Source organism: Antedon bifida, chromosome 5 (genome assembly GCF_963402885.1).
Source record: "Antedon bifida chromosome 5, ecAntBifi1.1, whole genome shotgun sequence".
NCBI lineage: Eukaryota > Metazoa > Echinodermata > Crinoidea > Comatulida > Antedonidae > Antedon > Antedon bifida.
The window spans coordinates 7,868,972-7,896,452 of record NC_136230.1 but is presented as its reverse complement, the minus strand read 5'-3'; the positions used below and the strand labels follow the sequence as shown (position 1 = coordinate 7,896,452).

At 31.1% G+C, this 27,481-nt stretch overlaps 2 protein-coding genes across 4 annotated transcripts in view; both read left to right on the top strand.

Annotated features, from left to right (window-relative positions):
- Positions 1-14,818, top strand: part of LOC144843279 (protein unc-80 homolog) — an 85,201-nt gene extending 70,383 nt beyond the window's left edge. Inside the window, exons 43-54 of the mRNA XM_078700074.1 lie at positions 488-683; positions 1,074-1,153; positions 1,447-1,570; positions 1,860-1,955; positions 2,518-2,694; positions 7,711-7,834; positions 8,208-8,420; positions 8,553-8,737; positions 9,034-9,199; positions 9,997-10,107; positions 10,209-10,565; positions 10,912-14,818. Coding sequence (XP_078556200.1) covers positions 488-683; positions 1,074-1,153; positions 1,447-1,570; positions 1,860-1,955; positions 2,518-2,694; positions 7,711-7,834; positions 8,208-8,420; positions 8,553-8,737; positions 9,034-9,199; positions 9,997-10,107; positions 10,209-10,565; positions 10,912-11,096 — 2,014 coding nt within the window. The 3' untranslated portion in view covers positions 11,097-14,818. The remainder of the gene's footprint in view (positions 1-487; positions 684-1,073; positions 1,154-1,446; positions 1,571-1,859; positions 1,956-2,517; positions 2,695-7,710; positions 7,835-8,207; positions 8,421-8,552; positions 8,738-9,033; positions 9,200-9,996; positions 10,108-10,208; positions 10,566-10,911) is intronic.
- Positions 14,819-15,522: 704 nt separating this feature from the next.
- The window catches only part of LOC144843247 (peripheral plasma membrane protein CASK-like), a 90,792-nt gene continuing 78,833 nt past the window's right edge, over positions 15,523-27,481 (top strand). For all 3 annotated transcript variants that reach the window (XR_013612252.1, XM_078700042.1, XM_078700040.1), the window contains exons 1-2: positions 15,523-15,661; positions 17,408-17,513. Coding sequence is in view for 2 of the 3 variants with exons in the window: in XM_078700042.1 (XP_078556168.1) it covers positions 17,443-17,513 (71 nt within the window). In the remaining variant the exon portion in view is untranslated. The remainder of the gene's footprint in view (positions 15,662-17,407; positions 17,514-27,481) is intronic.

The window sequence follows — 27,481 nt, the reverse complement described above, 5'->3', positions numbered from 1 at the left end:
GTAAGAGGATACATCTATTCTATTCTATTCAGGTTTTTATATGGCGCCCTAAAAAGAACAGAGCGTCTAACAATACTTAGTAATTAATTAAAAAGAAAAGTTTTAAGCGCAGTAAGTTTAATTAATAATAGTGTTAAGATTGACAGCCCTCTGGTCTAGTTTAAGTTCAAATAATGGAGTTACAGTCTCTTGATATAAAAGAAAATATCATGTTGTTTACTTGACTTGTGTTTTTTCAACAACCTATTTCACCTACTATGAACTGCAACCACCAGGTACAGTATATGCTTGTAGGTACAGGTACACATATGTACAAATAGTAGGTTCTGCGTCAATATAAACATTTGAATTGATTCAATAACTTTACTGTTAAGACTTTGTCATGTATTTCTGTCCGTTGGAACTTACTACTGTATTTTCTTTCCTCCACCCATTATCTTTTTTCCATGTCCATTATTTTAAAATTAATTATTTATTGTTTACTTAGATATAATTATGAGCATGTAAACATGCAATACTCAGAAGAGGGTTCAGATGACATCGAGGCCATGAATGAGTACCGTAAACCACGAGACATGTTGCTAAGCCTTGTCTCTCAGTTCTTTGCTCATAGCGTACAACGGTCAAAAGAGCTACGATTGACTGCACAGGGACCAGATATCTTTGATCAACGTTGTCATTTTGTAAGTATTGTTGACTAACGCTAACCTTGTTTAAACATTATAGTTTATATGATCCAATAATAAATGGAACTTTGAGTGGCCAAGCTGTAAAAGCAAGGCGTCAGAAACATAGTCATAATATTGGCACAAGTTCTTCAGTTCTCGACCATACAGTTAATTCTGGTGGTAGAACAAGTTTTCTTGAATAAGGACTTTAAACTGAAGGTCCTGTGAACATATCTGGCTTATGTTCACATAAAAGTGCCCATTATGTCTTTTAAAAGAGTAGGAAGCTACTTCGATCTTCCGGTAAATTCCAGCCCTGTGGAAAGGTTGACTGGAAGAGTGGTGACCTCAGATGCATTACAGCCGACTAAAAGTTGAGATCACTGTTTGATGTTGTTTTTTTAGAGGTTGGCAGAGATAGCCTGCTGCCTACTAAAAGTAGTGCCACACGATCCAGTTACCATGGGATGCAAAGGCCTTCAAAAGTAAGTACTGTTTATGTTTTATAATCCATTCAACACTCACGATCCAGCAACATCTAACAATGGGTAACTTATAGATTAGATCTTTATTAAATGCTTGTTCTGTTTTTGACAATAAGAAACAGAATCAGAAGTCGAACACAAAAATGTACACTTGATTTTAACAAGTAACCATACTATAATTATTCTTCTGCCAATGTTCTTCTGGCATTGTACACCGTGTCTGTTTGACTGCAACAGACATTTTTAGACCATCCAGTACTGATTATCTTGACAATTTTGTTATTTTGCTTCAGATACATTACCAAAATGATTCCTATTGTGGATTGGTACAATGAAGATCTGCGGCCAGCGCTTACATTAATTCTACGAAGACTTGACAAACTGTTCACCAAAATCAATAAAAAACCAGCACTTATGGTAGGAATTCTTGTAAATAATTCAACAAACTGAACTTGTGTATCTTTTATTTCAGTTTTATTACAATTTCTTGTCAGTTTTGACCACATAATGTAAGAAGTAATGGTGTTTGCACATCGAGTAAGACCAGAGTTCAAATCTTGGTGACTTAACACTCTTTGTCTGTAAAAGATATCTTTTTTTTTAGCATGGTGGTTTATTATCTCATGTTACACTCACCTGATTATAAAGGAGAGGTATGGATGATTGCACCTAATTTTAGTTAATTTTAATAATTTTTTTTTTATAGCGGCTTATTGATTGGGAATCAGCTGCAAACTTTTTGAAAGGAATTTACATAGCGCTGCAACGTAAGAGCATCATTGCACATCTACCAAATCTAAGGGTAAGCTTATGATTATATTTACAAGCCTTTAGCCAGGGGGGTTTGAACGAACCACATTTTTCTTGAAATACCAATTTCAAACTAGAGACATTGATGATATGACGATTTTTGCCTCTTTTCTTTGAAGTTCCCTTTTGTACAGAAAGTGCCCTTTTGTAGAAAAAATGCCCTTTTGTAGAAAATGTGTCCTTTTGAAGAAAAAGTGCGTGGAAAAGAATCTCCTGTAAATATGTTGACTACGGGCTTGTAATTTGTATTTATTGTTCATCATCATTCATATCCCACTTTCCAGCAAATGTTGATTATTAAACAAGAGAAAAGAGAGTTCAAACAATCATTGTATTTTACAACATCTACTGTTTGTCTTATGGGTTAATTGGCAAAATTTCATTTCTTGACATACCAGTAGACTATGCACACTCAGAAACATTAGCAAAATGACTGTTAGACTCAATAGCTATGTAATCTAGTGGCACCTCGTAATCATCTTTACTGTATTTCAAAGGGTTTTCTGTTCCCAATTAATTGTGATTTTACTTTATAATTGTTTTATTTTTCTTAGTCTTTGCTTAACATTTGTTTGGCATTACTTTTATCTGATGGGTCATCTTCTGGTGGAGGAGACGGCCAACCACTGAATTTAGCTGGCCCACCATCCCATGAAGTTCGCATGACACCACCTGCCGTCTTCTCAACCGCAGTCATTAGAACTGTTGCAACACAAATGCATTGTATGAAGGTATGTTAATAAATCACACATTTATGTTAATTAATGCAGTTGTAATGTATCATAGCAACACCTGCCTATATGTTAATCAATTCAGGTGTGATGTGTATCATAGCAACACCTGTCTTTATGTTAATCATAAGCTACAGGTGTGATAAGTACCATAGCAACACCTGTATTTATGCTAATCATAAACTGCAGGTGTGGTATATACCATAGCAACATCTGTCTTTATGTTAATCTTAAATCATGTGGGTGGTGTGCATCATAACCACACGCTGCTTGATGTTAATGGAAATATAAGGTTTGTTTTTTGTGTATTGTTTATAGCAGTCATTAACCCCTATCCTTATTTATTTTAATCATATATATATATATATATATATATAGGTATGTTATCTGCCTAAACCACATCTGCTCTTCTTAGAAAGTTATACTTCTTGGGCATGTTCTATTACATGTCATGTGTCCTAGTAACACCCACATTTGTGTAAATCAATATCTACCAAGCTTTTTTAAAAATCCTACAAACTTATAAAAATATTCATTAAAAAAATGTTTTGATTCGAAGCATAATAAACAGTATATATAGCATGCTCATGGGTTTTAGTGCCTTATTTCTTTTGTGATTATATTGTGATATTATACATTATTATTAAATGAGATTAGCTGCATGAGCGAATAAATAATTTGAATATGTTAATTATATAGATGAATATTCTATTAAGGTTTGGTTGCTATTCAGATTATCTTCAATATGAGACAAAAAGAGCGCAATTTCTTTAGTTTTCACTGTATTTCGAATAATGTGTTTGTTGAATATTACAGCTCCGTACAAAAACCTCTGGTCTGTTCACTGTTAGTGTGAAAAGGTTTAATGTTTTAATAAATAATGCTGCTGTGATAGTATAATGTATGTATTTTATACGGCAAAAACTGTTTGATATTTAACTATATTATCAACCTAAACCTTAGTTCAAATTGTTTATGTTAGTTTCTAAGTAGGTAGGCCTACAATATCATTGTTTAAACATTTGCTCATATTTTTAAAAATATTTATTTGTGAATTTAATATTTATTATTTTGTTTAGTGTCTTGAATAATATTTTAATATTATAGTTATTATCGCCTTGTTTTTTGTTTGCTGTTACGCAATTTTTAAATATTTTTGTACTATTTATTGATTTTTATGTTTTTGTTCTAAGCATTTAATGATATATTGTCATTTTTAATTTATATATATTTTATTTAACCCTTGATGCATTGCTGCTGCTAGCTATCAAACTGCAATACAAGTTTATTTGAATTTGGTTGTTCAATAATAAACTGTTAAAATCATGTCAGTTACTTCCTAAATTCAGTAGAGCCCCTCCTTCAGGACACTCCTATAAGGGGATACTTTTCTGTGAAATAAATTAAGTATAATATATGCTTTAACCCTAGTTTTTGGTCAAATCTTTTTCTCTCTATAGTCAATAATTATCAAGCAAAAGATACATTTCTAATTGCTATGGAGAGGTCATATAGCAACCTGTACATTATTATTAATACCAAAATTCAATGAGCTGTTTATTGCAATTGTTTGGTATTATCCCGTATGAAATGTGTTGTTTTAAATTCACTACCCGATGGCTGAAACGTCTCGTTTACCTTGCCAGTGTGTTCAATTTCATTTGCTATGAAATCTGCATCTTGAATATAGATTTCTGTTGTCAGAATGTTTTTAGCATGATCATACATCGTTTGTGCATGAAAAATGTTAATTGAAGCACTTTTTACTTTTATTTAAATCCCAGGGGTCCATATTACCAAAAATTTGGACCTAAAATGATTTAATGAACTCATTTTTTCCTATCCGATTATATATTTTCTTTTAATAGATCTTTTCCATGAAGAGATAATCACTTTTAGTTTTGACCTAATTTTTACTATGGAATTAAGTAAAGGATACAGTATAATAAACACTGTGCCATACAGTATAACTACTGTGACACACAGTACAATACTCTGCAATACAGTATAATTACTGTGTAAACTTCCTATAGCATTATTTCCAATCCAAAATGATTCAAGTACAAATTATATTACATTATACCTTGATATGTATTCCATGGGATAATTTGATATTAATATATAAGTATATTTTTTTATTAAATTTGTTAAAATAGTATTGATACTTAATAATTTCCATAGTGATGTTCCCTTCCGAATAACAATTCATCTATTTCAAATCCCATTTCTGTAGGTCAGACCTCCTTATAGTTATATCCATAAATTTGTGGAAAATATCACAATGAATATGTAATGAGTATAGATTAACAATCATGAATATGTATGAGTTAAATTTGACACTCCTGTATATCATTTTAAACTTATTGCTCATTACATAAATATAGTTGATATTCATGAATATGTATGAGCTAACTTGATATTCATGAATATGTATAAGCCAAATTTGACACTTTTTTATTTATACCAAACCTTAATAAATAAAATAATAAATAATAAATTTTGCTCATGATGACATACAAAAGTAGTGATTAACAATCATGAAGTATGAGCTAATTTTTTTTTTTGCCCATAATCTATGAATAATTCATTTCCTACTCATTACATATTCATAGGATTTTCTAGACTCATCCTTGTAGGTTGAAGATATCATATGTTTGTCTTTTTCATCTCCATTTATCCTTTTTCTCATTGTTTGTATAACGCAGTCATCTTGTCAAAAATCCGGCTAATTAATTGACTAATAATAATAAAGTAATTTGCTAGTTAAAGTGTCAAAATTATTATTTGTTAATTCAAAGTACATTTTCCTAAATTTTATTTTATTTAGTTTTTTAACATTTATTTTTTACTGCAATTATCTGTTGATTAGGCAAAATTACAGATTGTTTAAATTGCATGCGAGGATTAATCGTAAAATCAAAACAGTACTTGGTATTATCTATAGCATTTCTTTAAAATGCCATTTTCATTTTGTTTTCAAAACTTCATTGATATATGATATCTTCTGCTTACAGTAGTTTAGCTTATACATATTTAGTAGTTTACTAACCATTTTATCTTTATGTCCATTGATGTTTGTGATTGGTGATTTGTTTGGTCACATGCTTGCATACAGCATCAGTATTGGCTGAAACTCAAGGCAAGTAGCCAATCATATTAGTTCATTCACTGAACCACTATTAAACAGACATGTTTTTTAAACAAAAACAATGTGTATAATTCAAATTTATGTTCGCATGACCAAATAAAAAAGATTTTTGTACTGTGGGATATTTGTGAGAATACAGTTTTGTAAAATATTATTTTGTAATTAATATTAACATTTAAATTCATATAGTAATGTGGTTCTTGTTAATGTATCTATGGCATGAATATTTATAAACTCTAATGAATATTTAAAATAAAATTTAAATATTATTTATTGTGTATATATATGTACTGTTATTATATGTATCATATGTGTAAATATTCATGTTTTTCTGTGACTTTATCCTGCACTATAGTAATGTTTGCATGCTAAAAGGTGAATAACAAAAATTAATATGTAATTTGTTATTGTTTTGTTATGAATTTAATAAAGCATGTTTACAGAAAGAGCATAAAATGCATGAATATTTATAATTTGTTTACGACTGTTCATAATGTAACCTATATTATATGAATAATCATTATTTTGCATGGTTGTAAAGTTGGGTATATTAAACATTACAAATATATTTCATTATTTAACCCATATGATTTATTTTGTAAAAGTAAACATTCTGTGATTTCAGGATGCGTGTATTTTATCATGTTTTGGTATGGTGTAATAACAGCTTTTGTTTGTGTATTTAGTATTATAGTATTTTGATAATGTAAAACTACCATATTGCAGTATTTAATGAAAGTTTCAGAGTAGCTTGCGATACAGTTTGTATTCACTCATCTCTGGTAATCACTATGGTACATAGCTTGTATTTATCATATGTAGTGTAATACATTTCATCGGAAACTAATCATATCAGCAACACATATTTCATCAGAAAACTCTAGCAGAAGAACATTTTTCAGAAACACACATTTCAGAAAACATTTGTCAGAAATACTACATTTCATCTGAAAATCTTCAGAAAACATTTTATCAGAAAGACAAATTTCATCAGAAACTTTTCACACTTTTCAGACATAAATACAATTTACCAGAAAATCTTCATTTTATCAGAAACATATTTTATCATAAATCCTTTCTCACACACAGAACTACATTTTTATCACAAAATACCGATAAATTCCAGTATCTCTGAAACATTTGTTCAAATAAAGACATTGTTAATTACAAGAAATTGTGGTATCAACTTTCTTTTATAATATTCAGTTACATAATAATATTATGCCATACTTTTTTTAAATTTTTTTATAATATTAATTTTTCTTTCGTTTTTTAAAGTATAAATTTGCATCACTAAAAGTGCGTGCAATGTAAGAAAAGGATGTAAAAGAAGAGATAAAGTATGATCAGACACATGCTATCTTACATAATATCTATAGTATTATGTACTTTTACAACCACAGAGTTATTGTATACATTATTGGATAAAAAGACTATGATCATTTTCCATTACATTGGTTTATGTCGTTGGTGTGTTGGTTGGTTTGGTTCCAAACTGTTACATTGTATGATCTTTTAAAGATCTGTTGTTCCCGGATCATGACAATATTTATCAAAAGCATTACATTTTATATAACTGTGAATTTTTAGGCAAGTTCTGGAGTTGAATAATAGTAAAATACAGTGTTTATCCAGATTCTGATAAAAATGACTGACAACCATTTAAAAAAATCAATATCTGTTGCAACATTTTAAAGAGGAATAATGTTTTATACTCTGATTTATGTTCAACATAACGTTTATTTATTTTGATACACAAATTGTCATTTTCAAGGAACAATATATTAATTTTATATCATCATCTTATATATTATATATATATTAATTATATTCTTGAATAAATGTCAATTGTGATTGATAATGTTTAGGACACGTACACGCTAGAGCAGGTGTTTGGAGGGATGCCAGTTTTCTCATCACAGGAACGTACTGAGAGTATTCTTTTAAATCTTATACTGCCTCTTATTCTACGAGTTGGTTGCTCCCGAAAAGGTACTGTTTCTGTTTTTCAGTATTATTTAATCTTATTGAAACACATCCAGTAGCAATTAACTATATTATGGGTCAGAATTAAGTCTTGGATTTTTGGATTGGAAGACGAGTATTTTATCCACCAACCTACAAATCCACTACAAAATTGAATGCACATTCATACCGGTCCTGTCTTGTTCATTTCATTGGGCACCACCTTCTCCATCAGTACTTCTATGAATAGATGACTGGTTGGGTGCAGGAATTATCGATAACATTCATATACCATTTGGATTTGGAAAAAACTTATGTAACACTATTTGTCATAGAATGGCATACCAGTATTTAAGAAAAAAAATGGTTTGCTTTTTAAATAATTCTCTTTTATCTTCAGACTCGCCAAAGATTCGAGAAAAGGATGTTTCGTTTGCGCTGAGTATGATAATTTATGCGTTACTCCCACCGAATAAGCAACGTATACCAACGTCCACGAAGCATCATCATCATCACGCATCGTCATTCTCAGACTTACCAAGTCATTCAGGCATAACGTACCGTGACCCAAATGCGCCTGTGTCAGAATCATTGTACGAGGCAGCATTTCTTGGTATGAAAATCACCTCTATTAAAAATAACCATTATTATTATTATTTTAATGATTTCGATTTAATTGTAGCAAATACACATTTAATTTTTATGTTAATTAGTGTTAATGAAGATAATTTTGTTTCAATTGAAGGTTTGAAAATCATGATCGTGTGTTTCGAGAAACAACTTGGCTCAGACTGGTATCGCATATCTAACACAATCAAAGAAATGGGCTCCAAAATGCTTGGTGGGGATGCCTTGTGGAGTTTCTTGGATTTCGTTCTCACTGTTCGAACACCTCTTTACATCATGTTGCAGCCATATATTGCATTCAAGGTAATTAAAATATCATTTATTCTACTGGTACTGCAGTAACCACATTACTGCAATAATGTAGGAATTTAGAATGAAGTTGGTCATTAAAACTAAACAGTGTGTATAAATACCCCAAAGAAGGCATGCCAAATAATGCCATAAATAAGTAATTACCGCAGTACCAAAATGTTGTAATCCTTTAGTGAATCGGTGGTAATTTTTATAGTATGTGTTATTTACTTTATATCTATACAGTATATAAATGTATATTCTTTTCACAAATTATATTTTTTTTTATATTTTAATTTTTCTTATAGATGTTAAAGATGATTTGTGAGACTGAGGCAGAGATAACTTTTCAACAATACATTGCCAAGAAATTGAGATGTCATTTTGTACCGCAACCCAAATCAAAGCGAGATACACTCACAGAATTGGCTCAAGAGGTTCGATATCTTAGAGACCATATGTATGTACCAAGAGGTGAGTACATTTGAATGAAGGAACATCCTTTGAGTTTATAAAAGAACTTTATTAAACTATAGAGGGTGCTATTTAAACATAGGTAATGCTAGACTATGCTAAAGCCTGTTTTCCTGTCGACGTTAAGTTGCGTTGAGTTTAAAATCGTTAAAGTTGGAAATAAAATAGCGATGACGATGATCGAGTCGAACCGCTAATATTTACACATTTTTACGCGATCGTTCATAGTTTCTTGGTTCTCTCGAGCGTTGCTGGGACACGTGGACATGAAGTGTTGCAAAACTAAGGCCGGCCATGCACAGCCGGGCCCGCGTGAAAATTGAAAAAGTTACGGGTTTTGATGCTTCAACCCAGCCTAGGACATGTTTTTGTTGATATCTTAATCTAGGCTTGCACTAAAGACAAAAAATAAATTTAATTGGTTTAATATTATAATTTAATTTGACTTACACTTGTTTTTTTTAAATATCATACCTTAAAAGTGTACAAAAAAGGTGAAAAACATCGTCGCGTTGTAAAAATTCAAGAATTGTCAGCGTGTACCTATTTTTTCACAAACTGCAATGACGTAATTTGTGGACCATTTGATTGGTCAGTTTTAACGATCGTAACGCAACTCAACGCGACAGGAAAACAGGCTTAAGAGAGAGGAATGTTAGAAGACTCTTTCCAAGCATGTCATAAGCTTGATTTGCATTGTGGAAAATGTATCCCCAATGCACATTTCTCCTTTAGTAGAGCCTAATGAAAGATATAAAAAGACGCTATTATAATTATTCATAATCATGTACTTTTAGATCACACAAAAATGACAGATGAGATCATGGAGACCAACTATCAGTCTAAGACGGGTAGAACACCGCCATTTTTACGAAAAACATCATTGAAAGATAGATTTACAAGAAAAAGTAAGTAGAATAAATAAAAATAAAATAAATTGTATATTGCGAAACAAAGATATATATAAGTATGTCTAATTCCAAAAAATGATATAATATTCAATTTTCAGCTACTATTCGCACAACCACTAAACGCCCCAAGCAGAGTACAAGACGTGTGCGCCACTCGGTGCGTGGTGGACGTGATAACACAATGGAACTTACAGAGGTCTTCCGTGAAAACCTGGAGAGACCGTCAGAGGATGCAGTAGATGCTGTGGAGCAGGTAAAACAAGAAGAAAGATTTGAAAATGAAGAAAGCCCTCAATCATCCCCTGTTGCTAATGTGGAGACTCCTAACAACTCCCCAGGAAAGAAATTCCAACGTCGAATTAAGAAAATACCAAGTAACAGAGCGAGTACAAGGCGACTACGATCAGATGCACTGACCAGGAGTATGGAAACTTTACAGGAAGATTGCATACCAGGTAAACACTGCTCCCGGATTCGCTTCGGTGCCCTGAGAAAAATGGGTTCAGTAGTAAAGCATAGGAGCATTCGCACCAAATTCGTACCAATACAAAATGTTTTTGAAAATAGTTTTTTAAAGAAATAATGATATCAAATCTGCTAGAGTTTAATTTAACCTTATTAAGTACATGCCTTATATGAGATACATTGCCTATGATACTGGAGAAATTATACCTGTACTGTAATTGGTAGTTAGCACATGTGGAAATCCTGGCAATTCTATTGCAGTGATGGGACTTTTTATCCAATTAACATCTTTTCACAAGTAGTTTAAAGTTGTCACTTTTTATTTTATTTTTGAAGATGTTGTTCAAGAAAAAGAGGAAGATGATGAGAGTGCTACCGAGTCTTGCTTGCTGCTGGGAGTAAAGCAGCATGCTCTAGGTAACAATGATGAAGAATACTCGGAAGCAAGTGCACTACTATCAGAAGTCATTATCATTAGTAACACAAAAGAGAATGGTGTAGAAAATGTTAAAATAACTTAAGAAATATTGTATCTGTAGTGTTCTCTCCAAGCATCAAGCACTGTGTCTGATGACTACCTTGATCATTCACTCCGGTGCTTAAAGGTTGAGCATAATAGTGAAACTCTGAAAAACAACATTTTTTTTCTTGCAAGTTTAAGATTGTCCCTGCTTCTCTTGCACGCCTGACAGTCTGCCTATTTCTCTTGCAAGCCTTACTTCTGCAAGTCATTAACTGGTTAAATAGTGTGTAAATAAATTACTTATTACTTACTTTCTTGGAAGCAGAAATGAGACAAATTGAATAACTGGTGCTCTAAGAACATTCAATTGATTACATGTTGGAAAAACTTTAACATTGCCCAGTTTTAATTATTAATAATAATAATTATTAATTATTTACTTTACCTTGGATGTCAGTCATCATATCTAGTGGGGAAATAAGGAATTATTGATTTTAAAAAAATGACCTAGGGAGCTCTCACCACCATGGTGCTTTGGTGCCATGGGGAGAACACTGTAGCTGTAAATAATGATGTAAAAAAATGATCTTCCATCCAAAATTGTTTAAATGGGTATATTAGATTATAAGACCAAGTATCGATCCAGGGTGGCCGAGTATGATATTTTTGGAAATTCCATTCCAATGGAATTTTCGAGGAGAAAATTCCAGTTGAAACCAGTTGAATTAACTGGTTTTAATTGGGATCTGGTTACTGGTAGTAACCAACTGTGATTTGGTTACTGGTATTCCAGAGTAGTAAAAAAATTAGGGGTGGGATTTTACTTGAGCATTGAATTATACTCGGTCATTCATATATTATGATATTTGAAAGTATATAATGTGTGTTTATGAAGCCTTTAACTAGTATTTGAATCTGCCTATATAATTCAATCTGCAATGACTAGAACAGAACGCAATCGTTGATATTTTAGATAAATTTTCAAATTTATGATTTATTTAAGATAACTTATATATTGGTATCGCTGCTTTAAAATTTATAAAATTATTTATGTAAGATAGTTATATAGAGTTTATTTATTTGGCTAAACAAGGTAGTATCAGATTTGACAATAGTGGCAATGCTGATGGACCACCTGCATTTCTCACATCAAATTAATATCTGACATTTCATTCAAATCCCTGGTTTTCTGTTTTAAGTAGCCTGTTCATTCTTCTTTCTGGGAATATTTTAAAATGCCACTAGTTGCAGAGGACAAATATGATTTCCGCCAAACTTGGTCAGTTTAACTGGTACCTCCTTTTATGTGGTGTTTATAATTCTGAAACTTTTTCCAAATTTGCAGTATTTACAGAACTAGGAATATCTATGATTTGCAGGGAGTGAATGGAAGCTGCTAAATCAGAGCCATTGAGTGAATTACATCCAGTGTAAAATGATGTTTAGAAAAAGATCAAAATCTTGGAATGTGACTAAACATATTTAGTAATGTAAAAATGTTTAAATGCCAGCCAGTGGCTAAAACATTGTGACATTACTTTATTGTCCTTTGGTGGTCCATTAATGGAATTACCACTTTGTCTTATTTGATCATTCTCTGCATTGTCTTGCAGTATGTAGTGCAATTGAATACTATAACTTAAGAAACCTATAGAATTTGATTATTAGTTAGTTTACAGTAGGGCCACCATTGTGGTTTCTGTAACAAATTCATTTAACTGCTAGGGTTGTAGCTCAAATGCGATGATAAGGAGCTATATAGGACCTAACACAGGAGTAACCCCATACTCTTCAAGAGATGCACTGGTTTCTTTTAAAGTGCATACAAGTACACTGGATCTCCAGTTAAGAAGTTAATTATTCAAAAATTATTCTATTAGTCAGAACTATGGTCGATGAATGCCTGTGCTGATCTTATGGCTCTGTGGCTTAACCACTCGGCAATTAAACTCGACAAATTTGGTAATTCAACAAGTTACTTTAAAGCTTTTTTTAAAACTTTTTTTATCTTTTACTGCACTGTATCAACAATCCAATGCTGTTTTATCACTTGTGCTTAGAACAACTCACTGCAGCTAGTTCTCTCATCCCCTCAATCGTCCCAGAACTTAGTAGTAGCCTTCTTCAGTATTATAGGTGTAGGATAAGATAGATACAAAATGTGTCTATGCTCATTTCTGAGTTTGAGTTCTTCATAAAATTTAATGAAAATATAAACATTTAAAAGGATAATCAAAATATATAATTATATTTGTTATCTTACTGCATTAGATGTGGTATATAAATATTTTTTAATGTGTATTATTTTTGGAAGATTTTTTTTCTATAGTTCTGTAGGAATTTTAAATTGTTTTAATGTTTCTTTATACTGGTTGTTTTGTTTTTGTTTTTTGCTGGTCAGTGCATTTTATATAGCACAAATATAGATTTATGAAGAAAGAGTTCATACAGAAGGGGGACACTGTCAATACCTAACATAGTGTCTCGTTAATAGAGATGTTCCCTGAATAGGTTCTGAATAGGGTATTACCATAGTGCTAAAATCTATATATTACCTCCTGTTCATTGGGATAGTTTTCCCAGAATATGGGTGTCCTAAAGGAGGGATTCTACTGTAGTTAGGCAAATATCATGTATGTGGATTCCGGATTTCTTCTAAGGCCGTGTTTCCGCAGCCAAAAATTAATCGATAATTAAATGCATGGTGTGACGAACGATGTAAACATACAAAGGTCAACCAATAAAGGAATTTCTGAGCGTTATGATAATGAGCGATTAACGATCTGATTGGTTAAAAAATGATTGGTTAATTTTTGTTATGCTGCGGAAAAGTTAAAAACTGAAACGTAAATTAAATTTTAAAAACATAGTTTTTGTTATGACTCAAAAGGTAATTGTGCAGTTTTAAGTATTTCTTTATAACCATATTATTCTACTAAACAATAGATAGTTCAACCAATAATGTGTAATACTTTTTATATAAATGTCATTTTTTAAATTATATAATTTAAGAAGTTAACCTACTTGCCATTCATTTATAAGAACAGATTTAGACATTATTTTATTTTTTTTAGTTAGTAAATTTTAAATGTATTTAGAATGTTACATTAAATTTGTTTAAACATTGCTTATAGGCTTGATGTTGACGGAACAGTAAAAAGCTTTATTTTCATTCACATGCTCCAGCTCCTACTAGATGAACACACACGTGAAAAACCAATCACTAATTCATGTCAATATCAACTGTCATCCTCTTTGATTTGTGTACTATTCCAGAATAAAAGGGAGAAGAGGATTAAAAATTAGTTTCATATGGTTGATGAGGGGTTTTATATATCTATATCTAGTCTCAATATGATTGAAAATTATTATTGCATATATATATATATATATATATACATTTCCTCATTATCTCTTGGATCCAAGTTTGTTCACAAATATTTAAAAAATTAGATTGGCTGACTGTAATATGATTTATGGTTTTTTACTTGATCTAATGTCTTTTTTTATATCGATTGAGTTTTTTTAAAATTATTTCGTTAGATTTAAATTTATTAACAAAGTTTTTAAGACCAAAGTATGTCATTGGTGGCATTTTAGTAACCTGCAAAATTTGAAGTATTAGATAAAAAATAAATAGTATTAAATTTATCATTGCTGCTATGATGGTGACGCATACCGTAACAGTGACAGTTTTAATAAGTTAAAAGAAATATATATTATTTATTTAATGTATTACTATAAGCATAATGTATATGAAATAAATATATTGAGTTTGAAAAATGAACTTTTTATTTTGTGTCATTGAGTTTATTTGGACCATCAAAATGATCATAGTTTATTAAATCCGACTCCATGAACACCACATCAATGAGATAAATGTTTCCAGTCATACTTTGAGTTTGGAGGAAATCTGATTTGTCTTTTGCAACTATTATAGTAGCAATTCAATTGTTGGAAAGAAAGGGAAATCAACTGACTGTGTAATTAATGTCTTGATTTTATTACTTGGCAAAATTTGACATGGACATATATATGTTTTGACATGGACAACACATCAGTATAGTGGCTGAGCAGTTTAAGGCCATTGTTCTTCTTGTTGGTGGTAGAACAAGTTGTCTCGGATAAGGAGTTAAAGCTCTCTCCGATTAAATTAAAGAATAATTGTACGAATAATATAATATAAATAAAAAATAATAAACATAAACTAAATAACAAATAATAATAATATAAATCAAAAATTATAAACCCCAGCAGGATTTGAACCATTATAATACCTAAAGCCAAAACATGCATCTTTCAACATGCTCTTCAACATTTTGAAGTACTTCACTCAGTTTCTGAGTGCTTTCCAGAGATTTGGTATATAGCCCTCTTACGTGGATATAAAGTTATTAGTCTTTTATTACAAACGTCTCTAAAAAATACCACTATCCCATCATACTCCAGAGGTCGCTACGCATGCGTGCTATAATTGCCCAGCCCCTGTGTGTGCACTAAATTTCTTATACAATTTTTCGATGTTGTACCGAGTATAACTTTATATGTTCTATAAAGGAATTTATTAAGATCGTTCATTATAGGTGAAGTCTGTAAAACAGACGATATAGTATTTTTTAGAATGTAAGTATGACCAATTTGTAGCATGAAACAAAAGTTATTGATAGTCATTTTACCTATCTAGGCTAGGCCTAGGCCTAGCTAGGATAGGTTTGGTTGGTATCATTTGGTTAGGTTCGCGCGGTTTATATTAACTGACTGCACTGAATGAGCACTCTGCATGCCTGGCCTGGCTTGTGTCAAAAATAATAACGTTCAATACGATGATGGTTTGAGTTTTTGCTTATGACAATAACCTCACTTTTGCGACACTAAGAAAGTATCAACAAGAAGGGACAAGTAGGCCTCTATTCTAGCTAGGCCATTTATGACAATTCAGCTGACTGGAATACTAGGCCTAGGTAGGTACATGAAATAAGGAAGGTGTGTGTTTATAATATAGTTAATTAAGTTGGTTCTTCTTGTTTGGATTAGGCCTAGGCCCTAGCAGTTTGTTTGGGAATGGTGTATGTATGTTTTGTTAATGTTATGTCGTAATACTAATAGAATAAAGTATTTTCTAAAGTGTTAATAATTAACTTACTAATACAGGCCTACTAAATAAGGCTAAGGACGGTTAGTGAAAATAATAAAGTTGGATTTTAATAATATTAATAATCCTTCTCTCTTGAGGCTCAATGGAAAAAACGAACGAAGTGGCTACATCTACACCTAGCTAGGCCTAGGAGTACTGGATATAATCTATAATAAATATAAAGTTCGAAAACCCATTGCTATTTTTTATTGAAAACATTTTTTTTTTAAATCACCATCTTCTTAATTGATCCTGATGGATGTTTTTTATAGTTTCTTTAATCGCCTCAATAGGTGTAGATATAGCATGGTTATTTCCGATCAAATAAACAGCTCCTATTTATTGTTACCATTTTTACTTAATATTGTTCTTTAATTTACAACTTGGTCCTCTGCCAGTCAAAATTAACACATGAATTTTCACACCTTGTTACTTCACTAAGAATATTGTAGGGTTGTTTGGTTACAAACGTAGCTCATTGAAAGTTGTTTATTGACGTTTAGGAAGACAAACAATGTAACCTACGAAGCCAACAACATAGCCTATGTATGAAGTAGCTTCGTAGGAAAAGTTGCAGTTTTTTCTTTCTGTCCTGTATATACTGTATTGCGAAAAATGAATAGGGAAAGTTTGTGATCCTGTGTCTAGACACCAAGTGCTAGGTACACTTCTTCACCTGTGACAAAAAAAGCCTGAAGTATCTTTTTATTTTCCACTACAAACAAAAGTGAATAGCTGTGATTTTTTTGATTGCGCGTGTCTGCTGTGCTGTTGGATTTGCATTAGAGCTCATTTCCTGAGGTCTGATTGGCTGCGCAATTTTTTGCTTTGCAAAAAGTATAGAACTAAATTCAAACTAGACTTTACATTTCATTCAATTAATAAAAAATGGAATTCAATTAAAATACTGTATGTGAATGGGCATGCATATGCTGACACTAATTTGTACTAATAAATTTGTTGTAGAAAACAGGCTTGTAATGGATTGCAATGAGAATAGTACACCTACAGTAGTTTGTTTATTTTGTCCACTCATCACATACATGTATAAAAAAAGGCCAAAAATAGATATGGATGGAGGTCATAAGTTCAGTGACCTAATAGTCCCCAGGTGACCTAGCATTTTAAGGCAGCTTTGAAAACTCGCATTTAACTTAATTTTCTGGCAATTTTACTGACTTTTGCATAGTGTGCTATTTAAATATTTTTATTAAAATTGTTTTCTTGTTTTGTAGTTTAATATTTCTGTGGTGAGTTACAGTAAACTACTATGGCTGACTACACCACTGAAGATGATCTTTTATTTGATGATGTCTACGAATTATGTGAAGTTATTGGAAAGTAAGTCACTTTGTAGTCACTAATATCAATACTTATGTCAAAATGTAAAAGTATATAAAATAAGAAATGTTATGCATTTAAAGTCTAATTTCTAAAAGATAAAATGACTGTCCAATTACATTTCTTAACCACTGTCTACACTATCAAACTTGATGTGACAAAACATGTGTATCACTACCATATTTGGGCATATCACTACCATATTTGGACACATCCCACTTTTTTTGTCAAACTGGTTTGATAGTGTAGACATAGCTTTAGATTAATGCAGTAAACTATACAGAACATTTAAATTACAATGAACACTGTGTTAATTGGCTGTTTCCACTAATGCTGGATGTGTGCTTTTGAATCAAATGCAGATTTCCTATTTCCCTTGACAGGGTTGTATATTTCGTCACTTGAGTATAAATTATATTGTGCTTTATTATTTTAGAATAACATAAAACTGTATTTGTTGTTTCAGTAATAAATTTGTATTTAACAAAAATATATTGTACAGTTTTTAACCAAGAGATATTGATAGAGGAAGCTCATAATTCAGAACATTGATAACAAATTTAATACTGCTGTACTGTGTAAATTAATATTCCAATTGATTTTTCCAATCATTATACAGTAAGGTCAGATTATAAAGACTACGGTATTTGTTTCTTAAGGTTTGGACCCTACAGTAAACAGTCCCAAGTACTGTACAGTCCCAAGTACAGTCCCAAGTGTAGTAAAGTTTAGAGTAAAGGAAATGGGGGTAAATAATGTAAATAGAAAGAAGTACATTGATAGTGAGTGGCAGATTGGTAAGACAGTCGAATTGTAATCCATGACAAGGGTTCGATGCTCACTCGCTCCATCTGGTAGTACAGTAGAACAAGTCTTCTCGGATAAGGACTATAAACATTAGTTTACACATAATGCTCATGTGCACTTAAAACAACCTAGTACAAACAAGTTGGAGTTTAGTTGGAGGTTACCTCGGTGTGCTCGCTCTCACAGCCACTGTCGTGGACAGATGAAATATCGCTGTAGTTGACAGCACCGACATGACCTGAGCGTTTAGAGGAGAAGCATGGGATGACATTGTTTGTGGAATGCGCTAAATAATCAACAAAAGAAATGTATAAAGCAACAATATGATACAGGTAGTTTAAATGTACTCGTATAGTCACTAATATAGCGTTATTAATGTAGAATCTCATTGAACTTGCTATCCCAGGATGTAAAACTTTCATTTGTTAGGCAATTAGTCGTTTGACAATGAACATTTATAAATTTGACACCCTTGACAAGTGTGATGAAACATGTAAGATGACCTCAAGAAACAATCAATTTTATTCTAATTGTGCTGCAAGGTTACAGTTATTATGTCATAGTAGTAGCTATCCATTATAAACTACCCACTGTATCAGAAATTGCACAATATTGTAGAAGTTGCAGTAAGTAGTGACAAAATAACCTTACAGTAGTTTTAATAAATGTTTTTGATTAAATGCATTGTGAAATGTTTCGAAATAAAAAATGGACAATATTGTAGACTTGAATTGAAAAAGTTTACTCTAGTGGACCTTTTGGCTTTTTGTCAGCTATGATGTTTACACATGGATTCTCCATTGTCTACTATCTGACATTGTTTTCTGACATCTATTATTATGGGTGATTATTGTCCGGGTGGTGGTTAATTTAACCTATAATAATAGACTTTTAAAACATTGTTAATGTTAATAATAGAGATGGGCGGGGAGAACAATGTTGGGTGGGTTTGGTTTTATGGAGCTAGATCTAGAATTCTAATTGAAATTCCACATTTCAGTTAAAATTAATGCATTTTGTTTGAGATTTAGTGCAAGTCCTGTAGATACAGTATAATATCATAGTTGCACAATAAAAGTTGCATTTATAAATTTTGTAGATTTGTTCGAAACCCCCCCTTTTTTTTGGGACATCCCAATTTGGGAACTTCCCTATAAAGGAGACATTTTTCTGTGAAATGAACAAGGCAAATACTACAACAATAACTAACAATGTACAGAATCCCTATTCAGTCGACACCAAACCTAAAAAAGTGTCCACTAATTGGGAGTTCTACTGTATTTTACTGATACAGTTTTATTGCACTTTGTTATCTATTATAGTAACTGTATACTACAGTATTACAGTACTACAGTATTACAGTAAGTTCCACTAGATAGGATTAATATAACAGTTCCTACAGTACTACTAGTTATTAATTAATTATGGCCACAGTACTGTATGGATTGAAGATGGAAGACTTGTTTATTGCTAAAGATACTGTGGTTTGTTTAATGGAGTAGATCTATAAAATGTAATTCTCTTTGATGGGCCATCATGCTGGTAATTTCACAAATTGCCTTCATAACAGTTCCACGGATCAGATTTAGCTAATTGATTATTTTTATTGACTGACAAAATCTGAACTGGATATTATTACTGTACAGTAGGTTTTCATTAGTATGATTATTTTACAAACATACAGTAACTATACATGGTTCTCTCTACCTCGCTAACATACTGTACCATAGTTTATGTTCTGTGTAGAAAAGAACACATAAAAGGACACCTCCGAGACCCAAAAATAAAGGGTTTTTTTTAAGAAAGCATTCAACTGTATTGACATTTTAAAGTGAAAGAAAAGAAACCAATTATTTCTAAAAAAGGGAAAGTATCCAACAGAATCGTGTAGATAATAATTAGTAAAATGTAAAAATAATAATAATAGAATAATCATATTAATAAGTATGTAAATTGTGCCACAGCCAAATAAGGACATTTTAACTTGATAATTTTGTATAAAAAGCATAAGAATACTAATTTATTTCATATTACTGTACAATTTGCATTATATTTTAAAAGTATCGCAGTTTAGCTAGTACTTTCGAATACTGTGTTCCTATTGTATACACTAAATGCAACATGTGGTAAAATGAAGTTATATTGTAATAACATACATAATAGCTATTATATGCAAATGATGTAAAATCAATCTGGTTTTACAGTAGAGTATTATATTGTGCAATCTATGTTGAATAATGCCTTTAAAATATACCACAGACTATGAACTCTGTACCTTGACCTAGCTATCATTTTTATTTAAACTGATAACATTACTTGAACCTCTTTTTTAATCATCATAAAACCAGATAATAACTGTCTATTTCTAATTTCCATGACAGTAAACATTACTTACTGCAGAATACACTGATAACCGTGGCCTTTTAGTTGGTATTTTGAGTACCGAGAATAAGCAAGTCAGAGGCCTAGAATGTGTATTATGTGAAAAAATATTTCTTTTAAAAAATAATTTTACTCAGGCCTAAAGTACTCTAAGCAATACTCATCCACCATTTTTTTTACATGGATAATAGTGCTAGTTATAAAAAGAAATTTTATTCTGAGTTTGCAACTTGTGTTTTCATTTCATTGGTAATGAAATGAACGCATTCACAAGCTATCAGGAAAGCATTGAGTTCTATCTAATGAACGTAGCATAGTGTACTAAAAAATCTATTTATATGAATCTGGATTTGATTTTTTATGAATAGATACTAACATACAATACCTATATAAATTGTTGATTTAGTACAGTATGCCTTACTTAACATACCAAAAGGACAATACTAATATGGTATATTTGAGCCTTTTAATCCACATAGTTATTGTTATCAATCAATATTCTGGTCAAGCGTTGTACTGTACATTAAAGTATACAATTTGTTTTTCTTGCATTAATTAAACTAATACTATAAAGAATACAGTACTTAAAGATATACAGTATTGTCCCCCAAAATGAAAATTGAAATCATACTTTGAATTTTAGTAGATTTAATCACTTCTGTAGAAAAAAACTCAAAAAATAATGTTTTCACTTATAAAATGACAAAATAGCTGCCAATTTGACTATTTTTTGCTTTAAGTTTAAATTACAGTACAGTAGTTTGTATTCAGTGCTACTGTAAGTAATACTAATAGTTATTCACTTTGATCAAGTATTTGGATAAAAAATTATTTAACTTTTAAATAATTAAATAAAAAAAGAATAGTCACACTGAAAAGTCAATGAGGTTTTGGTTTATGAAAAACTGTATAAACCGAAATCATTAGGTTAAATTACATCTTTTTGATTTTTGCTTATTTTTCTGTTCAATTTTAGTACAATAATTCCTGTAAAAATGTTGTATTTAGTGACACAGTGTATTAAATGGTAACAATTAGAAATCCACAAACTGTACATTGAGGAACCCCTTGGTCTGCTGGCTAACAATATTTTACCTAGAAATGTCTTATAAAGTTTTAGGAAATCTGTACCTTTTGATGCTGTTCCAGTTTACATTGAGTCTGATATTAGGAGAATTTATTAAATGTTAAGTACTGTATGTATGTATAAAGTTAAAAAATCACGGCTCTCTAAGTAATTAAATTATTATGACAAAAATGGTAAAAGGTATTACAGTTATTCTATCAAGTACTGTATCATTTCTGTGAATTTTAGTAGCGGTTATAAAATAAAATATTCCATTAAAATTTCTCATTAGTATTATCATTTTTCACCCCATTGAAGAAGTCTAATAATAATGTTGAGAAGGGACTATGTCAGAAATTCATCATATAAAAATCCAGAATGATCATTCCCTATTCAGTAAACCAATTTGATTATGAATTTAATTGTTTAAATGGTCCCTATGTTCTGACCGTAGTTGCTGACAGCTAATCTAGGATCTGTGGAGTTTGGCATTTAAACATGGTTAGCCTGGCAAGCTTGCTGAGAATCTGCCTAGTTTATTACTTGCATTATGGATAAATATGGTAACATGTAATTTATTCCCAGTTTTCCAGGATATACTTCAAATAAAATAAATTTAATTATTGATTAATTTTATAACTGGGTAAAAAGGTAACTACTTTGTACAAGTTGTATGCACAATTTAACAAGTTATGCCATGTGGGGCTTTTGTTTTTATCAGAGATACTCAGTTTACTGAACAAGATAAAAGAATGTCTTGTGGTATTGTTATACTGTAAGAAACTGAAAGAGGAAGTTTCATTTTTAATACTCCATTGTGTGTTCTTGCCTTTTTATTCAATTTTAGTAGTTAAAAATGAAAATGATGATCCCTCCAGTTGGTATTGGAATAAAATAATTTGTTGCAGGCTTACTCTAAAATATGCAATTTACTGTAGCAGTTCCTGAACATAGTGTATACTGTAGTAGTCAATCATCTACTGTGTATGGCTGATCATTTTTGTTCACTTTTTTTCATTTAAGTGACTACCAATTATCGTAAATTCTCTGTATCATCATTGATTGTTCACTGTCTGTCAATATAGCTTATAGTATTATATAGTGTACAATAAATGTTTCAAAAGACCTGGATAACGATATTATGGGACTTTATTTGTAACCCCATGACCTGTTGTGTAAGCCTTGTTCACATGTCTGTTGGAAATTGGATTTACAGCATGTCTGTTCACATTACATTTGGAGTGTCTGTTATTTAGGGTTACCACATTATTATCAGGAAATATGGATGTCCCAAAAGAAGGGTTTACTATTGTAATATTGTAAATAGCAAATTGATGTTTAATTATATTAATGTATTTTATACTAATGTTATGTATTGGTAAAATATTCACATTTGGTTGACCTTGTAAAATCAAATTCTTTTATAATTATTATAACAACATTCGTTTGTTGCGGGAATTCAATTTATTTTTTTAAATTTTTACAGATTTTTTTTTAAAAAGAATTTTTAATACTATATTTAGAAATAACTATTTGTATTACAATTTCAAGTTGAAGTTGTTTTTTATTTGTACGCAGCGGACATTCATGGTAATTTATAGAATTTTCTGAACAATTTAAAGGATGTTTTTAATTAAATATCAGGATATAGGCTTTAATTTTAAACTCACTGCAATTTTCTTGTTTTTAACCGCAATTGAGAATGTCAGTCTCTATTTGTTGACATTAAAAGTGTTTATTGTATTCTTACTGTACCCTGCACAGTAGAAAATGGCCATTCTTATGACAACTTCAATTTACTTTACATTTAAAATCATTCAAAACAATTCTGGCCTGCTATACTTTATTCACAACTACAGTAGATCATTTCCCTAACATTTTAATGGTAATTTCTGTTAAACATACAAAATGGTCAATGAAAAAAATGCTCTTAAATGTCCCTTTTCCTCATTTACAGAACTTGGGACAATCCCTTGCTTGGTGCTTTGTAGCCTACTCTTTCATCAGTATCACTTTGACTCTTTGACCAGGCCTTGTCTTTTGAAAATATAGGTGTGCTACAAATTGCACTCCTCAATACATTCAGGGGTGCTGTACAGCTGTAGGTGTGCTGTTTGTATTTTGGTGTGTAGAAATTTACCAAATTTAAGCGTGTTGTAAATCGCACTCCTCAATGGCATTTTAGGAGTGTGTTAGGTGAGTGATCGCACCCCCTCGCCTTAAATGACAAGGCCTGCTTTGACACCCCTCCCAACTCCACAAGTCGTTCCCGCACCACTGACTTGTAGTTACTGTAATGTAGCTTTAAATTTTTGCTAACAGTACAGTACCTCAAACTGTAGTTGCTGTTACACGATTGGGAACAGATTTGACATCGATGTAAGATAAGTAAAAAAACAGATTTGATTTAATATTTACATAGTAAACCAGGGTTGTAAAATCAATGCATAATTGGTCAACAAGTGAACTTTGCATTGTATTTTAATGTCATGTATTATTACAGCTGTAGATAAGTGTAACTATCCCATCATGGCCATACTCTAGATGGCGCTTTTATGGTTTGAAACCATCATCACTAGGCCAATTTGTAATTAATAGCATGGTGTGTGCAATATCCCATATCATGTCAATAGATGCTACTTTATGGTTTAAAATTAATCATTGTCATGCCAGTATGGCATGATGTGAAATGATTCCCATATCAAGACAATTGTAGAGTAGAGGAATTACTGTATGGTTTAAAACTAAAACTGTGTCACCGTGCCAATTTGCAACAGGGCCAATTCCTACTGATAACGTACTGTATGACACAACCTATCCTACTGAATCTGACCCAATGTACAGTAATAAATCCCTTTTCACATGAAATTGAGTTAATAAGCCATGTTGACACTTGCACGAATATTGTTCCCATTAAATGACATGCATGTGGAGAAGTGTGCACCAACATCATGTGTGAAATGGTTTCAATGAGTTCCATTTATAGTATTCTGTAGGTGAACTTGTCGATATACCCTCTCCCAAGGACTGTTGTATTCCATGGACGACTGTTCATAAGGCAAGCTTTGTACACCAGATTTTCACGTTTGTATTTTTAGTAGCGATCGCGAACAGATTGTATTAATGTATTTGGGAATAGGCAAATATTTATTTTGTTTTGGTCGGTAGAAATTATATAGCATTTCACAGTGACCTTTAAATAATAAACTTAACATGTTAACATTTCATAATTAAACAACTGAAACAAAATGTCAGAGAGAATTCTATCCAAATAATTGGTATACAATTTAGTTACACATCCATTATTATCTCATAAATCATTTTGTATGTTCTTTGGCAATCTATAACTTTCTTATAACGCGATTAGTATTATAGTAAGAAGAAAATAAACTTACAGGATATTATTACGTTTGAAAATAATTTTATTTGGCATGTTGTAATGTTAGATTTTTGTGACGTTATTAAACTCTTATATTAAGTATGATTTAACTAAACCTAGTTTTGTCATAAAAAGGAAAAACATAAATTAAGAAAAATTTGAGGGTCCATTTTGTGCCTAGCTTACCTGAATAAACCAAGATTAACCCGTCTCTCTGAAGAGAGGAAAACATTATGAAAAGAAGAACATTAATATAATTATTAACATAAAACATTAAAATACCATACCACCATTGTACAGTATAATTGTATAGTCCCATTAATTTAAATTGTATAGTGCGACTGCCTCTTTAAAGTAATTCATTGTATTTTACTGTATTCACAGTAGGCACAGTATCCCATTAATTTAATTTTTTAGTTTAATTTAATATAGTGTGACTGCCTCTTTAATTCCATTAGTTAATGTAACTGTTGTTAAAAGCACTTTTCACATCATCAAGTGTTTTCTCAAGGACAATACTGATGAAATTAAATTGAAAGAAACACCTTTATTTAAAGATCATTATTTATTTAAAAGAAATTGATAAAATACAGTTTACTAATGTTTTGGTTTGATGTTTTTTAATTCTATCTATAGAAGTGTTTTTAATTTGATATAATAAAGTCTTTTTTTTTCTTTTTAAATTCGAAAAGACAGTAAAACAATGTTTCTGTTGTTTCTGTATCATTTCCAAAGTACTGTAGGTTTAGTATAGTATAAAATGTTGTGTGTAAAATTTATATACAAAATGACTACAGAACTCCTATTCAGGGGACACCAACAAAGTGAATAAGGATTTTGGCTGTAGTGGTAAAAACTTTTTTTTTTGTTCTATGGGAAAGTTACATGTCTCGTTAAAAGGGTGTCACCAGAATAGGAAGGAGCGTTCTTTATTTATAGTATGTATTGAATAGGGGTATAATATTTTCATGAGTTTCAAAGGATTGAATTTTGGAATGGCATATATCTGTAGTGAATGCGTGAAAATATCTCTATTCCATTCGTTTAATTGTTTTAATAGATTGAATAGAATTTTACCGTTGAATGGAACTATTAATAAGTAACCAAGGATGCACTTTGGTGTCCACTGAATAATTCACACATTATATTTTGAGATACTCTTGTTTTATTCTGTACTTTAGATTGTTAAATTAGTTATTGAGGTGGTACTGTAGTCCCTTGTCTCAAAAGTACAGTACTGTAGGTCCTAAAGAGTACAGTATAATAAATAATGTAACATTTTAAAAAAAGAAGAAAAGAAAAACAGATATTTCTTGAATAAGTAAAAAAGTAACTTTGATTCAGTGACATTTCATTGCTAGACAGGAAATTAATTTTCAATGCGGCATTTTGACATTTGTGAATCCTATTACGCTGAACTTGAATTATCTATTATGTATGAGCTTACGAACGAATACAAATTGCTGTTGTTTTTAAGGTCAAACAGTTATTAAGAATGGAATAAGACTTGTTATTGAATATACAGTATAGTAGAACCCCTCCTTTGGGACACCTTATTGTTTAAAGTTATCATATTGTTGTATGTATTTTGTACAGTATTAAATTAGGAAACTTAATATCAGGTGATTGAGTTGAACTGGAAAATTTTGTAGTGTGCAGGTGCTGTTATACAGTACTGTATTAAATAATAATAAAACAAAGGATTTACAGTAGGTTCTTTGCAAATTATGCTACTGTACTTTCGCACAAAAACTGAAACATATCCCAAGGTATTCTCATTTTTTTCAAACCTTATTTTTATTATACTAAAAACCACCATAGGCATTCAGTATTCTGTCTCTGTCCTTGACAGTGCAAATGCGTGCAAGTCATATACATATTATAAATGTCAGCCTGTTATTGTCTATTATTGATTTTGATGAGATTCAATCTTTGCATTGTACTGGTTTCGCTGCATTTTAATTATCCTGTCAGTTTTATCACATTTATGTTCTTTGTCATATGCAAGGTTGGTCTCGTACAAATTGATATTACTTTATAATATAGTAATAGTATACATTTTTAATAAACTGTGTGCTGAATGCACATATTGTAGACAAGTGACACCAACCAATGTGGCTACTACTATAGAATATTTCAGAGTTGTATTGTTGTGTGTTTAATAATACTAAAGCCTTGATTAAATGGTTTAAATAAGCTTTACAGCGCAGTAAATTCAACATACCAGCATGTACAAACTTTCCCTAGAAAACTAAAGCCTTGTTCGCACTGGTAAATTTAACCAAGGTAACTTTAAGGTCATAAATTCAGTAAATTTGACCATTGTTCGCACTT